The 27712-nt window shown below is 35.4% G+C and overlaps 1 protein-coding gene across 4 annotated transcripts in view; it reads right to left on the minus strand.

Annotated features, from left to right (window-relative positions):
• Nucleotides 1-27712, minus strand: part of LOC141513238 (cation channel sperm-associated auxiliary subunit epsilon-like) — a 193916-nt gene that overhangs the window by 52888 nt on the left and 113316 nt on the right. For all 4 annotated transcript variants that reach the window (XM_074222866.1, XM_074222865.1, XM_074222867.1 and 1 more), the window contains 3 exons: nt 22692-23131; nt 10350-10408; nt 8474-8549 (listed from right to left, as the gene is read on the minus strand). In XM_074222866.1, coding sequence (XP_074078967.1) covers nt 8474-8549; nt 10350-10408; nt 22692-23131 — 575 coding nt within the window. The remainder of the gene's footprint in view (nt 1-8473; nt 8550-10349; nt 10409-22691; nt 23132-27712) is intronic.

Consider the following 27712-nt stretch of genomic DNA (forward strand, 5'->3'; position numbering starts at 1 on the left):
CCTGTCCTTCTTCCTAATTTATTTATTTCTGTCAAGGTCACTATCAGCCTTTTGATAACTCATATTTGCAACCTTAGAATCATACTTGTCTTCTCATCTCTCTACACCCAACATATCCATTCAGTTATCAAGTATTGACAATTCCGCCTCCACAGTATTATTCACAACTACCTCTTCTCATGATCTCTACCCTAATTTAAGTCATTATTCCTTGCCTGTATTATTATAATAGCCTATTAACTAGTTTTCCTCCTTTATATATCTTTAATTTATATTCCATATAATACCAAAGTGATATTTAAAAATGCAACTCCACTATTGAATGTTTCAAAGACTCCTTATTGCCTCTAAAGTTGAACATAGACTCCTTTCTTTGGTATTTAAAATCCTTTAACACCTGGCTCCCTACTTACCTTTCCATTCTTATAACAGAAATATTGACCTTTTTAGCTGTTCTTCTTTTAACTGGGCATATAAAGCAAAAAAGACAAGACCCCCTCTCCAGAAGTTCACACTTTTGGAAGAGGAGACCAACATGCAGACAATTATGTATCTCTAATATATATTATATATGTATATATATATACATACATATATACATATATAATATATATCCAGGATAAATGAGAGGAAAGGTATTTGTACATATTTTTTCAAATACATACCTACATATGCAAATACATTTGCATAGAATACATAGGTATTTAGATACATAAAGTATTTACATGTACATGTTGTTTTCCTTTGGTAAAATATAAAATCAAGGTCTGTTATCTTTTGGTCTCCATATTTTCAGTCCCTGGCACAAAATTGTAGTTAATTGATGCTTGCTGATTGAATTACTTACCTGTGTGATTATGTGTCAGTCACAGCCTCCGTGAACCTCAATTTCAATTGTACCATATACCTTGTGAACTTGAGCTCTATAATAGAGGAGGGAGTACATAAGTACTCCCCTATTAAATATGCTAGAGCTTCCCTTTTTTGCAGGGGAATTAGACAATGGAATAGAACAACAATAAGGGGGTCTTCTGATGCCAACCTTTACATACCAGTGATCTCTTGTGAAATAAACTTTAGCTCACCTTGGAGATACCTGTAAAAGCTAAAATCTGACTATCCCAGAGAGTAAACATCCTGCTTTCTGATTTATTGTGTTTCCAGATATCTCCTTAGATCCCCCAATTCCCATCTGATTTCCTAAATTATTGAATTTCTCCATTAGCCATAAACTCCTCAGAAAAATAGTTCAAAATACCTCAACTATGTACCAATAGTTCATCCTCTTCCCACACCCCTCTGAATAGTTGAGAAATGGTCTCTGCTCTAGCTTGCAAACTTTTTCAATCTCTGGCTCATTGTTATCATTACTGCCTCCCTTCCCTTTTCCTTCCCTTACATGTCTTCATTTCCCTTATCTTTGTTGGTTTCTTAGCTGCTTCTGTGTATTTCCTTCTGTGCAGAGTATGGCTCTCACCAAGAATGCACACTTGTTTTGGTCCTATGTTTAGCACCCTACCTATTTATTCCTAGGACAACTTTGCTGTCAGTGAGAGTCTGTTCATCTATATATGTCTGGATGGAGGCAGGAGGGACTTGTGTGCCAGTTTTGGGTTAGTTTTGTTGCCAGTGTCTAAATTTTGTACTCTTTAATCCTATATTTCCGATCAAAAGTAGGTTTATCAGCCTCTAATTGTGATTTATAAACCTGAATATTAGTGTCTTCCCTCCTTTCTCCAGTTATAGATCTGAAGGAAGGCTTTACCTGTATGAAACGGCCTAGTTCCCCCCTCCCCCGCCCCAATTGCATCTGTAACTTGAGGTTTTTTACAGTTGTATAAACAGTCAGAATAGAGACCCATCCTGAGAAGGCAGGAAACTGGTCTGGTTATCTTTCTAAGAAACTGAATAAATTCTTCTACTTCCCAGGGTATTATAGGTCACTATCCTATCTGATAACAACATAAAATATCAAGTCAGAAGAGGAGAGAGAGTAGGACTATTGCTAAGTGAATCTTTGTCAGTTCTAACATAGCTTATGTATAGCTTAGAGAATCATAAAATAATGATACCCTCATGAAGTAATGTGTAACATGATTGGTTGGCTGCTAAAATGTTGTGATCCTTTGTGAAATTTTTACAAATATTATTCGTCATTAAACTCTTGTGTTGGTATCTCTAATGATACCATCTACTCATGGGTTCAAGTAAGATCCTAGAGAATAAAACTTCATGGGTAAAACTTTGTGAGGGATATGTGGGTGTGTTTGGGTTCTACAAGAATGTGAAGGGAGATTGTTACATTACAAAGACTGGGGTCTGCCGGTATTGGTGCCTATGGGCAGGGATGTGAGTGTAAAACAATATATAGCCTCAACCTGATCAAAACCTGAGATTAGATCAAGTCTTCCCCACCTAGTTCTGAGTTAACCTAGGGCTGTGTCCTTTTCTTTTGCACTTGCTCAAGGAGATTACTGTTCCATCCTCTCCCCTGTGCTCATTAGTATAATGAAGAGGGAGGGGAAAATGTATAGGGGTGACTGTATCAATTAGATTGTGATCCCCAGCTAATGATTAGTGCAAAAAGAGAGGAACTAGTACATAAAAGACCTGGCCTTTTTGGGATTCAGCATCCCTCTCCCCTTGAGAGAGTTGGTCTTTTTACCAAGACATCTTAATAAAAGCCATTTTTAATCACTCTGCATTAAGTATTCATGAGTCATTTATAAAAATTTGGGGAGCTCTAACAGGATTTTATAATGTAAATCTTTTCGATATTTTCCCAGAAGAACACAAGAAAATAGCATGCACGAAGGGCTTGATTTCAAGCACATTTTCTTGATGTTCTCTGTGGGGGAAATATCTAAGAGATACTTGGGAATACTGGACCAGGTTTGGAGCCAAGTGATTTAAATGTCTGGGGTTAAGAACCATGATAAGGGGAGATCTCCAGGGTGATGGGGTGGTGGCCAGAACCACCCTGGCTGTCTGAGAAATCGGCCAGGTGGGATATCTATCTTGAAGGAGAGGCCAGAGAATTAGAGGATGATAGGGTGCCCCAAAATCAGAGCCCATTAAAGGGAAGGCTAGAAGGTGGAAGGAAAGAAGTCAACTATACCTAGTGTAATGCATAAGTGTGTGTAGTCTCACAGACATGTGTTCATATGTTCTGTGTTCTAAATTGACTGGGTTAGCCCTAGTCTTGGGGCATTTCTGGGTCTGGGGGCTCAGCTTAAGTTTTAAACTGTGAGGGAGCTGGGAGTTGAGCCAAAGAGTTTTGGAAGGTGGGGGAGGAAGAAATAGATTCGCAGCATCTCCCTCTGAGCAGCGCTGGAGGAGGGGAAGGACCCTTAAAGAGAAAGTTATGGAGCTGGAGATGAGAGGAGGGAGGCTCTTGAAGAAAATGCTGTGATTCAGGGAGAGTTTAGGAGAGAAAGAACTTTTAAGGGAAATGATTAAGACTGATCAATTAAGGAGGGAAGATTTCTTATTCTTTTTTCTGGAAATGACTCCATGTTTTCCCCCTAGATTGGGGGGAAGAGGTTGGGGGTTGCACAAGTGGTAGTGGGAGGGGGGCAGGAGACTTCAAGTGCTTAGCCTTAAAGGGGATATAATGTCAGGAAAGGAAGAAAATATAAATATAAAAACCAGGGGTTGGGAGACACCTTTACTGGAAGGAAATCATCTGCTTTGACCACATGGCCTACAAGTTCTGTACTCCTGACCCTCACTGTTTTTAAAATTAACCCATTTCTGAACTGGAGTTTTGGGAATCACTCTAAGGGTTTTAAAAGAGGAATTAGTCTTGCTACATTCTGACAAAATTTGTATAGAATAGAAGGAATTAAATAACCTAGATTGTTAAATTGGTTTGGGATTTTAAACTCTATTGAAATAACTTTGAGTTAAAGGAAAATGTTGTTGCATTATTAAGAAGAAAAATATATATTTATATTATCAGGGATATTTAATGATTTCTTTTGGGAAAAAGAGTTTTGTGAAAAGCATTTATAGAGGGGGTTTATCCATTCTGTAATTAATTTTAATATTAAGCCTAATAATGATAAAAATTGTGTTATTTTTGTTGGCATTTTAGAATGTGAGTGCTAGATTCTCTGTTCAAGATATTATAAAACTTTTATCAAATAAACTTTCAGGAAAATTTAAAATTGTATAGTTGATAGCAAACTAAATGAGCTGAGGTTTCATCTAATGATTTAGTCCTTTACCATTGGACTAACCATGACATAAATAAGAATTACATTGAGGTTTTAAATGCATCATATGTATGAGATTGGATTCTTGGAGGATCTGGGTAAAGAACCATGGAAGACAAAATGTAAAAGATATTGGGATATTCATTTTGCTCTTGTTCTAAGGGAATAATATGTTAACATTAAGAATTTTATGTTTAATGTAAATTAATAATTGTATGTTTAATTTTAAAGAAGTCAAGAATTTGGACTTCTCTAATGGTAACTGCAGACAGATGATATGAGGGACTCTGAAGGATGAATAATGGAAGGATTGTTTTGTACAATGTAGTAATTCATTGGTATTCTTACTGCTGTTTTGTTTATTGTAACTAATAATACATGTTGAGAAAGTCAAAGTCATCTTGCTTTAATGGCTTGAAAGAGCTCTGAAAGAAATGATTTATATGTTAAACATGACTATTATAGCCAAGTCTAGAAATTTTCCAAATTTATATATATATATATATATATATATATATATATATATATGTATAAATTGGGATTTTTGTAGTTATATATCCCAAAACTGTGTTTGTTTGCTTTGAAATTAAAAATAACAGTGTGATATGAGAAAGATAAACAAGAAAAATAATTTAAGATTTTTGTGACAATATTTAGGTGATTGTTATGTGAGAATTTAGGAGATAATAGGCAATCTCCTAGCCTACAATAGGCTAGAAGGAGTGGTCTCTAGCAAATGGGAATCTGATATCCATCTTTATATAGGGATAGAGTAGATATGATTTCAGACAAAGGGATGTGGGTCTGGAGATCAGAGGTCTCAAGCAAAGGGGTAGGAGATGGCTCATGTTGGGCCAGTCATAGTTAGAATTCCTGGTTTTAGCAAGGACCCAGGAAGGACACTCAGAGCTTTAGGTAGGAAATTCATTAATTGGGACCCTATAATTGGGAATTTAGTGAATGGGACTCAACTGGAAGGTCTAACATGATCTATTTTAGATCATGGAATTTTTAATCAATTTTCTTTTTCATGTCTTAACACCAGGATGGTCAGCACAAAGAAGTATTACTGGGTTAATGTGTTCTTATAGCCAAGAAGCCAATAGGCTAAAAATTTCAGGTGACAGGGATAAACAGTTGAAGGGTAGACTTTTCAGTGTGGCCTGAGGTTGGACCCTTTTTTAACTTGACTTCCCACAAATGTGACATTTGGATATAATCTCACTTGTTAGAATAAATCTGCTTACGACATTTGACTATACTCATGACCTCCACCTGGACACTGTCATTAAAAATTATATCTATAAAGGAATTTTCCTTTGATGTTCTGGATCTTTATAATAAGCTACTTTAAGCAAACAGATAAAGGTTAATTGGGTTTAATAGTTAAATAGATTAAATGTAAGACTCTGGCACCTGCAGTCAGCTAAATGTTTATATAGGAATTAAGTAAGATTAATTTTTATGTTGAGGAGATATTAAGGTGAGAAGAATGGGAAATTTTTACAAATTACAGGTCTAGTTTATAGATTCAAGGTCTAATTTAAGTAAATGAATACGAGTCAGATAAGTACATCAGGAAAAAAGAAAACAAATGGTATATCTGGGAATTTTGGGGAAGAAAAAATTCACTTTGGCTAAGGATATTTGAGTCATTTTTGTAATGAGAGCAAAAGGTTAAGACTATTTTTATCTTAAGACCTATGTTGGGTAAACATTGTACTAAAATGATTGTTAAATGTATATGTTATAAACTTAAATATATGTGGTAATTCTCGGTGAGTTTACTCATGTAGTGAAACAGATATGGAAGTGTTAAAGTATGTATGTCAACATGACAGTGAGCAAGGCAAGATGTAAATTGTAATAAACTGCAGAATCTCATTGTCTTGTGATGAAAATATGTATTTTGGTTTGAGTAAAATGTTAAGCAGTTTCTTTACCAGAAGAGAAGGTCTCAACAAGTCACCTGAGATGTAGAGGACCTTTTCGAACAGATTCAGAAGATGCAGGATGACATCAGATGTCTCTATGGGAGAAAAGAAGGGATAGGGAGAGACCCTGGACCAATTCATCTCCAACATCTCTTGCCTATGTGTACATTTGTGTAGTCATGGTATCTGCCCCTGTGATACCTGCAAATTTCCCTTGATTCTGTAAGTGTTATGCTCTTCTCCTTATGAAAATGAGGATGAGAGGCATGCTGATGATGCTCTCCATTGAGAGAAAAGGAGGTTGATATTATTGGATGGCATGATTATATCCTACATAACTCTGTATATCCTATCTAGGGAGAGTCCTACTCTGATTTAGAGAATGGAGTATTAGTAATGGTGGAAGGGAAATCTAGTTGACAGAAGTCATTCTCTCTCTCTCTCTCTCTCTCTCTCTCTCTCTCTCTCTCTCTCTCTCTTTGGTGTGGCTAACTGTTGGACTTGCAGTGGTCCACAGCAGTTTAAGAACTGGCCTTAGGTACCAGTCCTCCTGAGTCCAGTCTAGATTCTCAATTCCTGGTCAGAGGTGCACTGTAGCACAGGATTATGGTTCATGGATGAGAGACACTAGTGGCATAAGACTGAGTCAGTTCAAGCTGACTAGTTTTACCAGTATGGATAGGATATTTTCTTGGAGAGTAGTAAATGGCTGTGGACTTATTTCTTGAAGCTGGATATACATATTCTGGACTATACAACTTACAGAGATAGGTGAACTGAGACTCATGTGAGATGTAATGATGGTACCTATATCCCTTGTCAGGATGCATTATGGTAAAGAAAATTGTGATTACCACTACATATACCATTCTGCCAAGGATTGGTCAAGACTCATGGACCTGCTATCTGGGAACAGGATGGGAGTTAGGGCTATGGACCCCCAATTATATCCTGATGAGATTCCAAGCTGTAGTGGAAACACATACCAATTAGACAGCTAGGACCTTGAGCTTACTGACTGGCTAAGCCAAGCAAACAAGAAAGTTATTCAATATAGGGCTGTATTAAACAATCTGTTGATTGGAGAAGGAGGAGTTTGTTATAAATTGAACCTATCAAGTTGCTGCCTATAGATATTTGACAATAGGCAAATAATAAAAGAAATAAGCAGGGAAATAAGAAATTTGGCACGTGCTGTTCAAATATGGAAAATAGGATTGGTCCATGATAATGAGAAAGTAAAAATTTTGATAGAAAAAGTCAGTAGTCATTATCAATAACAAGGATTGTGATTTAAGAAACAAATCACTAATAAGGTATGGCACCCAAATTCTTTAAAAAATGGGGGGAAATGTGAGGAATATGTGGGTGTGTTGGGTTCCACAAGAATGTGAAAGGAGATTGTTAGTTTACATTACCAAGATAGGGGTCTGCCTGCATTGGGTGGGGAAACATATAGGGGCAAATGTATCAATTAGATTATGACTCCAGCTGATGATTGGTGTGAAGTGGGGAGGAACTAGTCTTTCAAAGTGCATATAAGACATAGAATTTCTGGGATTCAGTGCCCCTCTCCCCTTGAGAGAATTGACCCTTTCACTAAGACATCTTAATAAAAGCCATTTTTAATCATTCTGGACTAAGCATTCGGGAGCCATTTTTAACAACTAACTTTATTTTCATTTTTAGACTAAGAAAATTATGGTGACAGAAGATGACGAGAATTGCCTTCAGGAGAGTCTAGGGAAGAGTCATGGTGTAGCAACTTTGAGATGTCACTTATGTTTCACAGTAGAGGAAAGAAGGGAATGAAAATGTTAAAATGAAAGAGAAGGGGCCATGGTTGCTAATATCATTCAATATTAGCCCCATTGGCATCAAGTTCTAGAAATGGCAGACATGGTTGAAGGCTTCCTTCAATTCAACCAAGATTTATTTGGTCTTGTTTATTTGAACATTCTGTTGTTATTTCTTTGCACATTTCTATACTTTGTAAGTTTACATTTTCTCTAAGTATCCTGAAAGAATGGTTGAATTGGGTCAGTTAAGTGGTACAGTAGATAGAGCACCAGCCCTGCAGTCAGGCGGACCTACATTCAAATATATCCTCCAGCACTTACTAGCTGTAACCCTGGGAAAGTCACTTGCCTCAAAAAAATAAAGGATTGTTTTATCTCTTCCACTCAAAAAGCAGAATTCTAAATTTACCACTTCTCTTATACAAACAGTGGTTGAACAAAACCCCAGTTGAGTACTAAACAACACTTTGAGAAGAATACAGAGATACTGTGAGTTAATGATATTTATACTTATGTAACTTACCTTAGTTGATAATGGACATGTTTTTGAAAACTGACTGGGTCGCAGTTGAATCATCACATGACCCATGTGTTCTTCTCTAAAAGAAAGAGTCCATTTAGATTATCATTAAAACCTAGGACTGAAAGTCATCTAGTCAATACCCTTGCCTCTTTGTAAAGGTATAGACTTAACCCCTTTATTTATGCAAAATATGGGGAAATCCTAAAGGCCTGGAAGGTGATTGTGACAATAATGACTGCTCAGTGCTACTATGGAGTCAGCTAAGGATTGGGGAGGTATTTTAAGGGATTCTCTCATCATGGAACAGTTTATATACTGTAGTTAATTAATACAGAACTCCCCCTCTAATCCTACTTGCCCAACAATGGTCATTGTTTTTTATTGGATAAGACCTGCACTTTTATTCCTGCTCTGCCTGTCAGAATCAAGGTCTGATTTGTGCTTGCTGCTTCTGAAACTTGAAAACAACGATATAATCGACAGATATAGAGGTAGTTTGTTGGCTTAACTTAGGCTACGCAGCATAGCTTACGTGGTATCAGGAAGTGGATGGGAGGCTAACTTTGCCTATAAATCACATTATATCCAGATAAAAAATATTAAGATCCAAGAGAAAAAAATAATATTTTTAAAAGATTATTTGTTCTCTTAAAAAACAGAAAAAGGAAATAAAATCTCTTGCTCTCTATATCAAATGTTGATTTTTAAAAAGAAATCAATTTATACATAATACATTTTATATTTCTAAATTAAGCAATAACTTTATATCATTAAATTGCCCCTCAAATTTCTCTTTTTTAAAGTTTTTTTTTTTGTAGTTTCACCATTTGGAGAAATTTCTGATCTAAGCAACTCCAAATAAATTATCTTTCCTATTTTAGGGGGAGGGCAGGTGTTGGAGAGAAGGGGTTGCTGGTCCAGATCTGTTTTTTCTTACTGTAAGGAGCTCAACCTAGGAGTAAACCATTCTACCTATAGAACGTTAATCTTAACTTAAAAGGTGGCCTAGGGCATAGTGATGATAAATGATTGTCCAGGATCACAAGTCAGGACTTGAATATATGTTGTCCTGACAGCTCTCTCTCTCTCTCTCTCTCTCTCATGCCATATTGCATTGTGTCTGATTTCAATACAAAATAAATATTCAGAAAGACAGAGGGACCCAAACCCCTAATATTGCATAATTAACTGCTTAGAAATAGTGATAAAGATTAAAGGCAGAGTAGGAAGTATCTTCCCTTGGAGAAGACCTATTTTCCCAAAACTCTTAAAAAAGCTCAAGCAGACATGATGGGGCAAGATCAATTCCTCCAGAGGTGAACTATTCTATCTTAGCTGAAGTGCTAAGGCCTATGTTCTGTGTTCTCATCTATTCATGTACAAGAAATTTCTGTAGTGCCAGAGCCTTTCTTGGAATGTTTTTCATAGAAGCATGTATAAAAAGGCCTCATTAGAAGTTTCCAATTATAATTCAAAGATAAGAAATTTTTTTTCAAGAACTACAATTGTAAGTTTAATTTAAGCATACTCCCAAATGGTCACTCCTTCTATAGATGAAGATCTTCTGAGAATGTCTACCTTATGTTTTTTTCTTAGGATTCCAGTGCCTTGTTTTTTTTTTTTTTATAAATTGAGGGAGTCAATTGGTTTCTACTCATAATTATTAAAAGACAAATAAAGTAGAAACATTTTTCATACAAGTCAAATGAAGCTTTACCTTTGAGTTTGGGAGATTTTCCAGTGCAAAAAACTCTTCAAAAATTACCTGAATCAAATTATGTTTACAGGTGGTATTTTTAAAAAATATGTAAATGGCATGTTAAAGTTAAGATTAAGAATTACAGTTAGATTTTTTCTTTAAAAAAATTATACTTACTGGAATGTTCTGTAATCACTTATGGCTTCATAGTCAAACCCTTGGTAAAATGTCACTGTCTTAAAAAGAGGACAAAATATTCATGAAAGTCAGATGAGATGAATACTTCTGGATATTAATGACATGGTTCTCTGTTCCAGTTGATAACCTCCAAAAATTTGACCTTAATTAAGCCAGCAGAAATTGGACTAACTGGACTTGAAATAAGAATTTTATAGGAATTAGACAAAGAACCATAAAATGATTAGCAACAGTCAATAAAGTCACAGCATATTTTAAAGTTCCCTTCTTTGACTTCAGGATGTCTGTCTCATATGTTGTCAGGGATTCTATCACAGGAGCAAGAATGCCTTATCTTGACCCAGATATCTAGGCCTTACCAGTCATAGACTTCCATAAAACACGGAATTCTCTCATCCCTCTCCAGGATGTCAGTGCCATCCTGCAGCTCTTGTCACATTAGGGGATTTACAGTTGTTCTCAGAAAGATTATCAGACAAGTTTTTAATTTTCCAAGACAGGAAAAAGTTGGCTTTTTTAACACTCAGATTTATAATTGTTTCTAGAGATAATGTTACAACTGTTTTTTAAACAAGGTAGTGAAATTTGTAGGTATAGTACTCCTATTTAATATTTATTTTTATGTCAGTTCAGAAATAATCATATTAATAGTAGTGCTACTCTTGCTGTTTCCTCATTTACATAACACATTAAAGTTTGTCTCCTCATGACAACCCTGTAAGTTAAGTGTATTATTTCCCAGTCTATGTTTTGTGAAAGTCCATGGAGAATGTCATCTGCCATAAAATCTGAAAGACTTGGTAAGTATGTGTGTCAAAAAGTGAGGAGTCAAATGGAAAAAAAGGGGGAAAATGTTTAATTAGCACACTGAGGAAGATTGCTCAGACTGGGGTCATTTTTTTGGGTGCAGATTGGATTTTGATACATTTTATGTTTGCTCAGAGTAAACAGGCAATCAGCAGTATTCCAAGATAGAAAGTAAGTGGGGAAGTGTGTAAATCTTGAAATCTTAGGAATTGAAAAAGATCTAGTGAGACATAGGTGGGAGTCAAAAAAACATACAAACCTCTAAGATAATATTGAGAACTCTCCCAAAATACAATTAAGCAACCTCTCTGACCGGGATCACTGCAAATTTGTCACTTAAACTCAATCTTACTATATTTCTCTTCGCATCTCATTTTTCTTTTCTTCACAATGATTCCTTTAAACCTTTTTATTCCTACTCAGATGTCCTGTGGTTTCTTCCTCTCCTCACTCTCAGCTGAGAACTTTTAAAAAATCTGGGACCATTCATGGGAACTATCTCTTCTTATTTTTCCTCACCTCATATCACTCAGATGCTTTCTATTATTACCTCCTTCACCCTTTTCTCATAAGAAGAGGTGATCTTACTCCTTACCAAGGCAAATTTTTCATCTGAACAAGTAATACCATTTCAATGTGGAATTCTTATTAGTGAAAGTCGCAAATAATGTAGAGTCCCTATCAATGAAAGCCATGAATAATGTAAACTAAGATTAATTTAAGCCAAAAGAAAGTACACTGACCAGGACATGACAAAGACATGACCGGTACATGTTTAGTATATAGACTTGTGTATATGAAACTGCAGGCTAAACAACACCCAGTGCTGAGCAGAGTAAACCCCCAAATATCAGCCAATCTGCACTAGGTACTCTATAGCTCCCCCTTTCTTTGTCTGTTTCCGTTGTTACCATAGAGCTTTGGGAGGCTTTTGGGGAAGTATCCAATTCATTGTCTGACCACTTTCCCCGAATGCCCCAATGTAAGTAACCAAGCCACTTTGATGATTAAACTACTTACATAATCAATCTGGAGGTCCCAGCCTTTGAATCCCTTGTTTGGGGAAGCCTAGAATACCAGTAACAGGCAGGACACCATCCCATCTCTTCCAAAAAGTTGTCCCCTTTGTCATTCCCATAGTCACTTATCCTCAGTCTTACAGTACTACTTGGCTCCTTCCATACTGCCTACAAACATTCCTATTTTTCCTCCATCCTCAAAAAAATCCCCCACATGATTCTTGAATCCTCACCAACTTCTATCCTCATCTCTTCTCTCCTTTGTGGCTAAACTGCCTCTACTTTGTCTCTTCTCACTCTCTTCCTAACCCCCTACAATCTGACTTCTGACCACATCATTCCACCAAAGTTGTTCTCTTCAAAGTTTCCAATGGTCTTTTTTCTTTATTTTTAACATTCATTATAAAAAATTGAATTCCAAATCATTTCCTTTCCTCAAACCCCTCCCCTACCCATTAAGAAGGTGAGCAATTTATCAATTATACATGTGAAATCATGCAAAGTATATTTCCATATTATCCATATTATAAAAAAGAAAAATAAAGTAAAAGAAAAACTTTGCTTCAGTTTGAACTCAGAATTCATCAGTTCTCTTCCATGGGATGTATAGCATTTTTCATCCTAGATTCTTTGGAATGGTCTTGGATGAATATATTGATCAGAATAGCTAAGTTATTCAGAATTGATCATAGCTATAATATTGTTTTTACCATGTACAATGTTCTGATTCTACTCATTCACTTAGCATCAGTTCAAATGTCTTCCCAGGTTTTCATGAGACCATCCTGCTAGTTCAATGATCTCTCAATTGCCAAATTCAGTGGCCTTTTCTCATCTTCATTCTTTTTAAACTTAATCATCCTATTCTCCTTGATAGCCTTTTCTTTCAAGGTCTTTTTTTTAGTTTTTTGCAAGGCAAATGGGGTTAATTGGCTTGTCTAAGGCCACACAGCTAGGTAATTATTAAGTGTCTGAGACCGGATTTGAACCCAGGGACTCCTGACTCCAGGGCCGGTGCTTCATCCGTTACACCACCTAGCCGCACCCCCTTTCAAGGTGTTTTAAGAATAGCACTTTATCCTGATCATCTTCCTACCTATCAGACCACTCCTGAGTCTCTTTTGCTGGATCCTCATCCAGGTCATGTGCTTTAAAAGTATATGAATCTGAAAGGGATTGAACCCCTGGACCTTTTCTATTTTATATATGGAGATCTCATCAGTTCCTATTGATTTAATTACCATCTCTATTCTAGGATTCTTAAATCTACTTATCTGGTCCTAACCTCTTTGCTGACTTCCAACTCACATGGCCTTTTAGATATCTAGGATGGGATGTCCAGTATACATCTTAAACACAATATGTCCCAAACTTAATTATCCTTTCTCTCTTCAAACTTCTCTATTACTATCTAGGCCACCACCACCTCCTAGGGCCCTAAGTTCAAAATCTAGGTAGTATTTTCTAGTCTTCATTATCTCTCACACCCCTGTCTTTACCAACACAGTTTTTGAATTATTTCTTGAATATGTTCTCATCTCTTTTCTAATGGTTGCTACTACACTGATGTAGGTCCTTTATCATCTCACTCTTGAATTACTCTAATAGCCTGCTGATGGCTCTGCTTGCTTCAAATCTCTCCCCACTTTAATTGATTTTCTGTTCAGCTACCCAAATGATTCTTTCTGAAGTAAAAGTCTGAGCAAGTCACTCCCTAATTCAAAAAACTCCAGAGGCTCCCTATCATCTCCATAATCAAATATAAAATCCTGTGTTTGACATTCAAAGCCCTTCATGACCTAGCCCCTCACTACTTTTTTTCCATTTCCACTTTACTCCCCACCACATATTGTTCAATCCAGGGACATTGGCCTTGCTGTTTCTTGAACAAGACACTTCTCTCAGCTCAGGGCATTTTCTTTGTTTCTCTCTCATGTAGAAAATATCTCTCCCTTTTCATCTGTGACTTCTGGCTTCAATGGCTTCTTTCAAGTCTCAACTAAATTCCCTCTTCTCCAGGAAGCCTTTCCCAATTTCTCTTAATTCTACTGTCTTCTCTGTGCTGATCATTTCCTAATTATCTTGTACATTTGATGAAGATGATAATTATATGTGGCACAACATCATAACATAGCAATAAATGGTTATTGAATGACTGGAATTGGTCTGATTCATTCTGTTGTTGTCACTAGGAATGGTATAAAGCATAGCAGAGAATTTCTTTTTTTCTTTAAGTTTTTTTTTTATTTAAGGCAATGGGCTTAAGAGTGACTTGCCAAAGGTCACACAGCTAGGCAATTATTAAGTGTCTGAGGCCACATTTGAACTCAGATCCTCCTGACTCCAGGGCCAATACTCTATCTACCATGCCACCTAGATGTCCCCCCCCCAGAGAAATTTTTTTTTAGTTTTTGTAAGGCAATGGGGTTAAGTGGCTTGCCCAAGGCCACGCAGCTAGGTAATTATTAAATGTCTGAGGCTGGATTTGAACTCAGGTACTCCTGACTCCAGGGCTGGTGCTCTATCCATTGCGCCACCTAGCCACCCCCAATGAATTTCTTATTGAGATAACCCATAGCTCTGTTGCTTTGATCTGGGAGTTTTCTTTATCTGAGAAGTTATTTCCCCAAAACATGTTTGTCCTCTTTATTCACAAGAAGGTTGAAGGAAACAGAAGCTCAGACAGATTAAACAATATTTCTAAAGTCATTGGAATGAGTGCAAAAAGATTTTTTAAGCAATTAGAAAATATAAAGCCCTATGAAAAGAGTTCCTACTCAATTTCAAGGACCACATAATTTGATGGGGAGACAACATACAGAGAAAGGTTCAGCTGAAAGTCAGATTGAAAAGTCCTATGATGCTTCACTAATAAAATATATCAGATTTTAATCTGGAATGATTTGACAGTGCCAGGGACATACTAGTGGTAAGATTTTTTTTCTTTTTCTAGGTCTTCAAATATTTAGACCTTGTAATTTTCTGCACAGAAGGCATGGATAGTCAGAATGTCTAACTATTAGTTCCAGCCCAATGTGTCTAGTATTCTGCTAGTATATTAATTAGACCATAATTGATCCTTATCAATGCTAGCCTGGTTTTGGCATACCAGGGCATACTGAGATGCCCCACTTACTGACACCCCAAATTTGCTTAGAGAATTTCAAACATGTTAATGTAACCTATAGATGAAGAGTGATTCTCCTTTCTTCCAGATTTTTAGTTTGGTACTGACTGCAGAGACATTGTCTCTAAATATTATGATACAATTATCAATTAAGATCCACAGTCCAACCCAATAGGATGCTATCTTTTCACAGCCACTTCTCAAAGAGTTCATGTAGAAAAGGGTTATTTCTTAATTTACTTCTGTAGATCATAAATGTGAAAACATTTATGGAAAGTGTTTTTCTAGCCTGATAAGATTTTCTCAAATAATTGAATTTGTGCCCAGTAATTCATATCCAACCTTCACTTTTTTGAATCCAATCTCTATCTTTCCAAGGGTTACTTGAGATAGCCTAACTCCATCTACTTCCAAAGGCTTCATTGCTTTCTTGACTTTCTCTCAGAAGCAGTCTTTCCACATGCAATGCAAAACTTGTGGGATTTCTTCCATATGTTGATGCCTATTAATAGCATAAGCTCTCTACAGATTCTTTGCTATGACAAAGTGCTTCTCCAGTCTTTACAGGCATTCTAGTATTGTAAAAACAAGGATACCTTAATTTCAGACTACATATTAGATCCTGTGTTGTTCCCTTAAGACTACTAACTGGTTTCCTTCTTTTCTCAACTTCAGTAATTTGCCACTGTTATATTGTCTTTGCTATGGCATACCTATTCTATCAAATGGTTGCATGGCAACACTATACAAAGTGTCAAAACTTGCCATGATGAAGTCCTGATTTTGGCTTGTATCCAACTTGCTTACTATCTGCTGATGTCAACTCTCATGTATGTGTTGTATACCATCTTTTAAGTTTTTATTTCTTTCTTCACGACATGACTACACTTTTAAAAATGTTTAGTCCAAATTCCCTTAAGTCATTCACAGCCTCACACATGATTTATTCTTTAACCTCCATCAGGGCTATTAGGTATGCCCAACATCAAAATTCTTTCACCAGGATTCAATTCAAATGCTTCCCACTAATGCTTTAAAGATATAAAAACCTTATATATAAAAACTCATTTTTGCTTAAATCTATGTACAGTATACATAATAATTCAGGAGAATCCCAATATGTAAGATTGTACTTTTCCATAATAAGGTTCTTGCAGTGGGCAGTCTGGTGATTACTGAGGTGATAGGCACTTCACTCAATATCCAGAGCTTACTGAGGGGAAACAAAAATCTCTCATTTTCTTTTTTTTTTTAAATTTCAAAATATTTCTTTCCTTTTATATTTTTGATTAATGCATATTTATGGAAAACAAGCATTTCCATAACATAGTATAATAAAAAAGATTGTACATAAAACTAGAAGTCAACTAAGCACAACTTGTCATTCCTTTCAAATATACAATTTGAATTTTATTATTTTCATATTAATTTCTTAATTTAATTCCTTTGTTTTACCAAATTAGTTCTCATTCAGACATGGAATATTTATCTTCACCACTGAGGATAATCCTATGCAATTGACATTTTGAGATAAGGATTAATTACTATATCTATCTTTTACTATCCCCAAAGAGATGAAAAACTATAAGGAAAAGGACTCACATGTACAAGGATATTTGTAGCAAGTTTTTTTTCTGATTGAAAGGAATTGGAAATTGGAGGGTGCCCGTTGGGAAATGGCTGAAAAAATTGTAGTATGTGAATGTGATGGAATGCTATTCTGCTATAAGAAATGATGAACAGGCTGTTCTTAGTAAAATCTAGAAAGACATTTTGTAAGTGTGTTTGTACTGTGTTCAAAGTAACAGCAATATTGTAAGATGATCATGTGTGAATAATTTAGTTTTTCTCAGCAAAGCAAGACACATCTGAAAGACTTATGTTGAAAGATGCTAATCATCCCTAGAGAAAGAACTAATGGTATCTATATGCAGACTGAAGAATACTTTTTCTATTACTTTCTTTTTCTGGAGTTTTTTTTTAAATCTATGTTTTCTTTCACAACATGATTATTATGGAAATGTCTTGCTTGACCATACATGTATAACCTTTATTGAATTGCTTGATGTCTCAATGATGGGAATGGGGAGAGAGGAAGGGAGAGAATTTGGAACTCAAAGTATTAAAAAAAATGTTAAAAATTGTTTTTATACATTACTGGGGAAAAATGCTAAATAAATAAATTTAAAAAATTTTAAAAACTGAGAAAAGGGCTACATTTTAATAGAAGAGAAAAAATCATATTCCTTCAGAAGTTTAATGTCTTCTGTAGATGAAGTTAAATAAGACAGAAGTGTGTGTGTCTGTGTGTGTGTGTGTGTTTTATTGTTCTTTTATAATGGTCTTAAAAGAGGAAAGAAGGGGGAGAGTAGAGGAATACACTAGGGAAGAAAGGAGGAGAAGGAGGTAGAATTCATAATTAGTGTATAAGAATAAATTAATACAAATATGAAAGAAGGGGCAGAGGGAATAAGTAATGCACAGTCTCATGCTTATCTAGACTAAAAGAGGATTGAAAACATACATAATTTAATGTAGAAATATACAAAGTCTTGGGGGTAGCTGGGTGGTACAGTGGATAAAACATTGGCCCTGGAGTCAGGAGGACCTAAGTTCAAATGTGACCTTAGACAATATTTACTTAGCTATGTGACTTGGGCAAGTCACTTAACCTCGTTGCCTTGCAAAAACAAAATGAAACAAAAAAGAAATATTTTAAGTTTAATGCAAAAAAACAGGAGAGGGAAGAGATCTGGAGAGTGGGGCTTAATTGGGAGGGAAAATGAATAATCACAAAGTAATGTACACTTCAGATTTGGAGGGTGAATCAAAAAAAAGAAATAAATACTAAGAATTCACTGTCTGAGTGAGAAGAGTGAACAGGTAGTGGTGTAAACTATCAATTACAGATCATCAGTGTTCATTGTATAACTTTTCTGTCTCCACTTTTTAATTTTTTATAAATAGTACAACAAGAGAGAAAAAAAGAAAAGAAACTATAATGGAGAGAAATACACAATAAATAAACAGAACAGTGCATCTGAATGTGATGAATTCAGCTACAAATCTGGAGGAGATAGTAGATTAAAGTGGAATCCAACGACATGTTGTTTAAAAGAAACATACTCAAACTATAACGATTTGCAGAGACCCAAAATGAGGGGATAGAAATTGTATTAAGCTTAAGGGCCACATAGACAATGAAATAATACCAGTAGTGGATGCATGTGTATATGTTTGTGTATATGTATGCACACATATTCACTAAATTAAATAGAATTTAAGTACTTAAAAGAAAATATAATTGACTTAGTGGGAGAAATAGTTGCTCAAATGATAATAATTAGGGCCTCTATATAATTTATTAGACCTTGATAAATATGTAAATTGGATAGAGTGTTAGACTCTGAGACAAGATGACACACATTCTAATTCTGACCTCAATACTCACTAACTGTGTGAATCTGGATAAGTGATTTTTTTCCTCTCAGTCTAAATTTCTCATCTGTAAAATGAGGATAATAATACAAGATTAGGGATTAGGGATTCTGAAAAAAATAAGAAACATCATATTAACTTCTAGATGTGTTCCATGGAGTCAACCATATCTTTCAACAGCAAAATAGATCTGATGGTGCTGATTCCATTTCTTCTTAAATTTTTGTTTCTTTGTTTAATAAATTGTAGAAAGTTCTTCACTCTTTCCAAAATACTGATTCTTTCCACCCTAATAGTCTTCACACTGGAATGCTTATCTTTGGAACCTATGGGCAGCATGTCCTACATTCTGATAGTACTTGTGTAGCTCTTGTGCATGCAGTCACCCAAAGTTGCCATCCTCCCAGACATGGAACCTATTCAAACTCTATAAATGTTCTCTGGCTCCCTGTGCCCAACCACTGAAGTGGTTGATATAAAGCATTCTTCTCACCAAGTTCACTTTTGAATATGGTTAAGTTGCTAACTTTCTTGAAGGACACAGTCTCTCAATTCAGTATTAGTCTGTGGGTGATGCTAACAGTTTCAAAGTTCATAGGGTCATTTTACTTTGGTTATTCTTCTGTAAAGTTTAGTTTGGACTAGAAGCTCAAACTAGAACCTTGTTTAATTATGGGATGTAAGCCACACAGCCATTGTTCAGGTTGAGTTTGTACATAGTCTGATGGCCCTATATTACTTATCCTGGAATGTTACCATAGATGTAGGTCCTCTTATGAGTCTTCCTTAGACCTATGCCCCAAGATCAGATGGTAAATGACAGAGTTGTCCTTTGTCACCTGTTCCTGAATTCTACACAAATTTAAGTGCCTTTATTTCGAAATGCTAACAGCTTTCAAAGTTCATAGGGTCATAACCCAATCTGTTTTATCACTGTTATTCACTTCAGATTATGAAAGAATCAAGAAAGACCAAAAAAAAATAAAAAGAGATGCCATGAGTTAATGGCCAGATGGTGGCCACATAGGGAGAAAAGCCAGTCTCATTAGACAACAGTTTTCCTTCTGCTTTCTTTCTTAAAAACTGAGAACATTAATTCGTTTGAGCTTTTTGTATGAGCACTAAGCTTCAGTTGAGCAGCCATTATGAAAAGGTTTTTTATTCCCATGAAACTGCCTGGAAATAGTATGCTCATTAAGCTTTCATGTGCATTGAAACAAACATGCATTTTATATACACCAATGACTGGGTCCTTATTGGTTGGTTTCCTCATTACACTTTAGACTTTCCATTAGACAGTATAGGAATTTGAACCAACACTATTCAGCAATTTCAATTTAGTGAGCCCAGATAAATTATATCTCAAGATACTGAAAGAACTAGAGGACATATATGTTGATATGCTCGTTTAAGTATCATAGAGTAAGCTATAAGAATGGAAATTAATGGATTATCTGATTTTAAAAAGGAAAAGAAGATGGATTATTCAAACTAGAGACTGATTTTAATGTGACTTATAGAGTCTTTGATGGGAAAATTCTAGTCATTATTAAAGCAATGGTTTGAACATTTTGTAAGGAAATGATGACCACTTGTGGACTCATCAAAAATAAGTTATTGCAGCTTAAACTCATTTGATAGTGTTCCTATATATGAATAGGTTAGGGAATTCCATAGACATAGTATTTCTGGACTTCAGCAAGGCATTTGACAAAGTAAAAAACTTATAATATCTTTGCAGACCAAATAGGAATATATGTAAAAAAAATAAAAGCACAGTTATATGAATGAGGATTGGATGAGTGTAAAGGCCAGAGATGGATAGATCCAAGTCAGTTTGCATAGAAGTTTCTAGAGGAAAACCTCAGGGATCTGATCTTAGCTTTGTGATATTTTACCTGTTTAGAATCAGGTTCTGGGAACTTTTGGGGAGAATGTCTGGGCTGATCCTGCTGATGTTCTTTTAAGAGCTATTAAGTATTATGCTATTCCAGCATCTTAGAAATAGGGATATGCAAGCTTTTAGTGCTCCCAAAGTAGTCTTTGTCATTCTTTGAGTCTACACCTGGACTTTATGGACTTTATGCAAGGGTCAGGTTCTGCATATATCTGGTGACAACGTCTAGCCTGGTTCTGTTATTGCTCACTTAGGGGATATTGAGTTGGGATTTGAAACTTCCAATGTGGTCTGATTTATTTCTGGATTCCCTTATTCCATTTTAACTATGCAAGCTCTTGGCATGGGTTTGTGTCTGACCAGCATGATTGTGAGCTTGAACAGTTTGAAGTTTCAGTGGACTGATACTGGACCCAGACACTATCATTATGACTTTCCAGCTAGAAAGCTCTCCAGTTCATAGTTGCAGAGCTACATTTGACATTTCTGCTCTGGTTTTTCCTCTTAAAACTTTAGTCTGGACTAGAAGATCATTTAATTATGGGATGTAAACCACACACTATTGTTCAGGATGAGTTTGTAAACAGTCCAATGGCCCTATATTACTTACCCTGGAATGTTACCATGGATAAGGCCCCCTGGTCAGTCTTTCTTAGAACTATGCCCTAAGATCAGGTGGCAAATGACAGAGCTGTCTACACAAATTTAAGTACCTTTATTTTGAATCTGGGACTTCTTCTTGCCCTGGTGCATTGCCTCTCTTATGTACTTTTTTTCTTATACCCTCGAGAGGGAGGACCTTTCAGTGGCTTCATATCATCTTTAGGAACATATGCAAACTTTTTCAATTGGCACTTAAGGCCTTCCCCAACCCATACTAACCTACATTTTCAGGATTATTATATACTATGTCTCTTCATGCACTCTGCCATCCAGTTAAATTGGACTTCATGTTCCCATCCTGTCTCTTTGCCTTTGTTCTCTGGCAAGAGAATTTCTGGCTCTAGTTTCTTTCCATCACTGGGATATGAAGAGGACACTGCCCCAACCTCTATTTTAATTTCCAGACTGTTTCTGAAAACTCAAAGATCACAACACTTGCAGAATCAAGGCTAGGAAAGAAGTCACAGTTCCTGCTTTAATTAGTAGACAGATGATGGTATCCTCTTCTTTTTGCTACTTGTTTCCCTAAACATATACCCATATTTTTTCTCTCTTCCTTTTTGTAAAGTTCCATTTTTCTATGTTGCTCACATATTCACATTTTGCATATATTTTCTGAAACTGATTGAGTTTTCTGACTTTTTTCATATAAATGAGCCTGCCCTCCGACTGTAAATTAAATCTACATTGTAGATAGTCTAAAATATATTTACAGTATAAACAAAATCTATCCCTACATATTGATATGATGATTGGCAGCAATACATCTTTAATGAAGCCTCAGATTAGTTTTCCCAAAATTCAGAAAGAAAGCTATGGGGGATTTGAGAAAGAATGGAAAGATCTGAAAGAGCTGCTGTGGTGAAGATTTTAACATACAGCTACAGTCTTACACTTGAGATAGTGAACGGATGAATATAAAAGAATTGCCTTGCCACATTGAGGGCCCAGGTGAGATTATGTAACATAAACTTAAAGTGGAGCCAGTATGATTTTATTTTCATGTGAGTAGAAGAGATGGATAAGTATTATAGCTATGTATGATATTTACCACAATATTATTTATGAAATTTGTCAAATGAATAAATGAAAAAATGACCTTTCTCAAACTACTTAAATGTATGATTCTAGAAAAAATATTAAATGATAAAATTATATTTTTTAAGAAATAAAAGAATAGGGGCAGATAGGTGACTCAGTGGATACAACACTGGCCCTGGAGTCAGGAGGAGCTGAGTTCAAATCCAACCTCAGACACTTAATTACCTAGCTATGTGACCTTTGGCAAGTCACTTAACCCTATTGCCTTGCAAAAACTAAAAAAACTAAAATAAAAGAATAGACATTTGAAACATTTGAATCTAACTTACCATATTTTTGGTGCAGATTCCCAAGGCTACTTCAAATTCGACTTCTCTTTTCTCCTGTAATACTTTTGGTCCATAGACATCCACAATAGCTTCTACACCAAAATTCTCCATATAGACCACTTGAATCCAAAATGACAGTTCATCTCTCTTGTCCAAATAGATATTGTTTAAATAAATACTGGTTTCAAACAATATATATGGACAAGCAGGTTGATCTTTAAAAGTTGAACTATATAACTCTAATAATAATGGATATGCACTATATTCTGCTGTACCATAACTAAGATTCACTATACACAGGTCCCCAGTAGGGTTAATTAAAATTATAGTATGGTCACTTTCCTTAGACCATTTATGTAGCTTTGCTACATCTGTAACTTCAAATTTGAAATAAAACATAATATTGTTGAGCATTTTTATCAGGCCATTCCCGAAATAATCTAAAAAAAAAAAGAAAGAGAGAGAAAATAAGCTATAATTTTTCCGACTTTACTTTCCCTGTATTTTTAAAAAGCAATTCCTTAGAGGAGAGTAAAGACACTTTTTGTTCTCCATTTTGATTCTTCCCTTTAGATTCTCAACATGTTTGGTCTTATATTAAGACATTATCTATTGACATTCCTCCCCTACCCATTATTCTCTTCAATAGGGGAAGGCTGCTAAATAAGAAAAAGTCATTGACAATACTAATACTCTCAAAAGGCAGATAATGACCTACATGCCTATTCTTTTCTCTTCATTTATTCATTATAAGAATAATATACATGTACATCAAAGATATGTTCAATGAAAATATGAAAAGGGAATATTCAGTCTTTGGGAAATGATTCTCTGTAGCAACCACATCATCTTTAAAATTAATTAATAGTCATAGAGCAGAGAAGATCCACTATATTTATTGTGACTTGGTAAAGTAAAATGCTCCTATACAAAATTATCACACATGCATCTGCTGAAAAATCATAGGAGATTCCTTGAAATTTTCAATAGCAGAGTTAACTTTATTCAATGATTCCAGTTTGGAAAGAGTCTAAGAAATGATATAGGAATTCAGAAAAAAAAATTTATCTACTATCCTTACTTTCCATCTTCTCTATTTCACTTTTTTCTACTCATAAACTCAAACTATTTCTTCACTAGTGTTATCATGCTTTTTTCTTTTTCTCCTATTATCTATACATTATTAATGTTTTATTCACTAAAATTTTTTCCTGATCAACTTGCCTATAATTCTCCAATTCAATTGCCTTTACTTAATAAAATTATCTTAAATTTACTTCCCCAAATGCTGTAAGACAAAACATATTAAGGGCACAAAAGCTAAATATATGCAAGATATCTTTTGAAAAAAAAATCAACTTATCTGTGACAGGTAAGGCCTTCATTGAATCTGTTTAGTATTAAGCTGATAAGCTGAGGAACCTCAAAAAAAATTGTACAGTTGTTTTAACCCAAAGCTATTAAACAATGGGGGTTTTATGCAACTATAGCAGGAGTCAAGCTGGATATTTAAGGAAGGTACTAGTCACCTCTTCACATCAAGCAGGCCTTATTAATGTGCTGCCCTAATCATAGAAGAAAATGGGGGCTACCTCTCTCTCCCTTCCTGAGTATTGTCATTTAGTCCTTGACCATGTTCATGTTTGTCATAATGGCAGCAGAAACAATTGTTTTTTTCTTCCCACATTCTTGATATAATAGAGTTAGGGAGAGGTGGAGATTGTAGAGAAGGGGAAAACTGCAAGGGATTTGGGGAGTGAGAAAAGTGTCAATGTGTTTTCATTAAGTTAGATATAGAAGGTAGCTTCAATGAAGGGAGAAGAAAAACAGCTGTCATACCTATATGTCCAGAGAAGAAAAAAAATTCAAGAAAGGAGTCAGTAAAAATCAAAACAAAAACCCAACATCCCTGACTTCAAATATTGCTATAAAAATATTCAAAACTGGGGGCAGTTAGGTGGCACAGTGGATAGACCATTGACCCTGGCGTCAGGAGGACCTGAGTTCAAATATCATCTCAGAAACTTAATAAGTACCTAGCTGTGTGACCTTGGGGCAAGTCATTTAACCCTATTGCCTTGCAAAAAACCAAAAAAATTAAAACAAAAATGTTTAAAATTTAGGTGATGAAGTGAGTCTAAAAGTCCTTAATGCAAGGAGGAAAATTTGACTTCATAGATATCAGTGAAACATGGTGAGATTAAAACAATGACTAATCAATGGCTGCCTAATCCAAGAGAAATAACATAATAAAAGAGGGATAATAGGATAGCATTGTATATTATGTAGGTTTATCCATATCAGTAAACCCAGGAGGGGGAAACATGACTGAGAATATTTGGATGAATGTCAAAGGAGAGAAAATCAGAAGTCATAAGAATGTGCAGCAGATAGTAATGATGAATAATTTGGGAAATGGAATATAAGCCTAGCAGAGAGCCTTGAGATAACCCTGTTAGAACTTTAGAACCAACCAGACATCTGCTAAGGTTCACAGAAAGAAGCAAAGTACCTATCTTAACGATCACTTCCTTCACGAGGTAGAGTACATTCTATTCCTGATTTTATTCTCACCAAGATGAAAAAGAAGGTTGCAGGAGTATTGTGTTCCGTTATATGTATTACATTTGAAGAAGAACACAAATAAACTTTAGAGTGTCCAGAGGAGAATCAGTTGTAGGAAAAGAGAATGTTTGGCCTAGAGAAGGGAGAAGACTCAGTGGAGATATGATGACTGTGGTTCAGCTATTTGGTTCAAGGGGTTGTTATTTGAAAGGAGAATAAGACTTGTATTTTGCCCCAAATGGGTGACCTTCCCTGGACACTCTTTCATGAATGGGTTGGGTTAGAGGGTTGCTAATGTTCCTTTCTATTCTCAAAGTTTGTGATTCTTCAAATAGGATAAGAAATTGTTTCTGAATGAGAAGTATGCTTTTTAGTGTTCAAAAGGTATGAGAAATGATAAACAGACTGAACAAAGTGTGTGTGTCTGAAATCAGCAGCAAAAGATAAAAGTGAGTTGGAAACTGAATTTTTACTTAGAAACTCAAAGACAGCCGCTGAAGGGAACTTTTGATTGTATTAACATATGTTTAGTAATTTTCATTCATTTCTGAGTATGGCATGGAAGTGGCTTGTCATTTCCTTCTCTAGCTCATCTTATAGGTGAGGAAACTGAGGCAAGTAGGTATAAAATGACTTGTTCAGGGTCACACCACTTTTAAGTGTCAATTTTGAACTCAGAAAGATGCAATCTACTGCACCATCTACCTTCCCTATGATAATAATAATAATACTTTAAGTTAAACCATTTTTTTCAGGTCTGGTTTCAAGACATTATCAGTCAGCAGTATGATAAGACCCATATATTGTCTTTGTCATATGTACCATATTTGCATATATAAAATGCATACATATATTTGTACATACATAAGGTGCCACAGATCTACACACAATGTTTATATGTATAAATATGTATATAAAATATGTACATGTCCAGTGTATGTCTTCATACATACACACAAATATAGTCATATATTCATTCTTGGACTTTTGAAGTAGCTTCATAAGATGTCTAGTCAAATAAAAAAAATACTATAAGAAAATTAGAAGATCAAGGATTAGTTTACCTATCAGATCTATGGAAAGGGAAGCAGTTTATGACTAAGGAAGAGATGGAGAACATCACTAAAAACAAAATAGATGATTTCAATTACATTAAATTAAAAAGCTTTTACACAGACTAACTGTGGTATATGTATGTCATGGAAGACTATTGTTCTATTAGAAACCAGGAGGAATGGGAATTTCAGGAAAACCTGGAGGGATTTGCATGAACTGATGCTGAATGAAATGAGCAGAACCAGAAAAACACTGTACACCCTAACAGCAACATGGGGGAAATGATCAACCTTGATGGACTTGCTCATTCCATCAGTGCAACAGTCAGGGGCAATTTGGGGCTCTCTGCAATGGAGAATACCATCCTTATCCAGAGAAACAACTGTGGAGTTTGAACAAAGACCAAGGACTATTACCTTAAATTTAGAAAAAAAAACTGATATCTTGTCTGATCCTGCTATCTCTTATACTTTGTTTCTTCCTTAAGGATGTGATTTCTCTCACCTCACACTCAATTTGGACCAATGTACAGCATGGAAACAATGTAAAGACTGACAAGTTGCCCTCTGTTGGGGGTGGGGGGAAGGAAGTAAGATTAGGGGAAAAATTGTAAAACTCAAAATAAATAAAAATCTTAAAAAAAAAGATGTCTAGTTAACCGCATAAATTCTTTTGAGGGAATGTGTCTATTTAAGATCCCATACTTTAACAATTGATGCTATCAACACCATGTCTTCTGCAGACCAATGATATCACCTGGGCAACCCATGATGATAGCACGTAACTTTACCAAACACATGAACCCCTATTTTATGCCTCCCTCCATAATAATAAACAGAGAGTTGTCAAACACTTATTTTTGTTATGATTTTAAAAATTTTTAAATGATTTTGACATAAGGAAGTGATAAATCTTGTTGGAGGAATCTTTCTTAAGTGGTGTTTTGCTCTACCAAATTCAATGTTGTTAATTTAAGAAAAAATATGTGACAATTCAAAAACAAATTTAGCCATCCTATTCAGAACAATAGGAGAGCAGTAATCACAGAAGGGCATCATCATCAAAAAAATGTAAAAAAGCAGAAAGGCTAAGCATCATTATTGATTGCAATCAATAAAATGATATTCAATAAAAAGGTCTTTAAGGAAAAAATTTTTAAAGTAATTGAAGGGGCGGCTAGGTAGCGTAGTGGATAAAGCACCGGCCTTGGAGTCAGTAGTACCTGAGTTCAAATCCGGTCTCAGACACTTAATAATTACCTAGCTGTGTGGCCTTGGGCAAGCCACTTAACCCATTTGCCTTGCAAAAACCTAAAAAAAAAGTAGTTGAAACTAAATAACATAATTCTAATAGACTGGTAGATGTAAGAACATGTTGAAGAAAAAGAAATTGAAAATTTC

The sequence above is a fragment of the Macrotis lagotis genome, chromosome 2 (genome assembly GCF_037893015.1).
Source record: "Macrotis lagotis isolate mMagLag1 chromosome 2, bilby.v1.9.chrom.fasta, whole genome shotgun sequence".
In the NCBI taxonomy this organism is placed as follows: domain Eukaryota; kingdom Metazoa; phylum Chordata; class Mammalia; order Peramelemorphia; family Peramelidae; genus Macrotis; species Macrotis lagotis.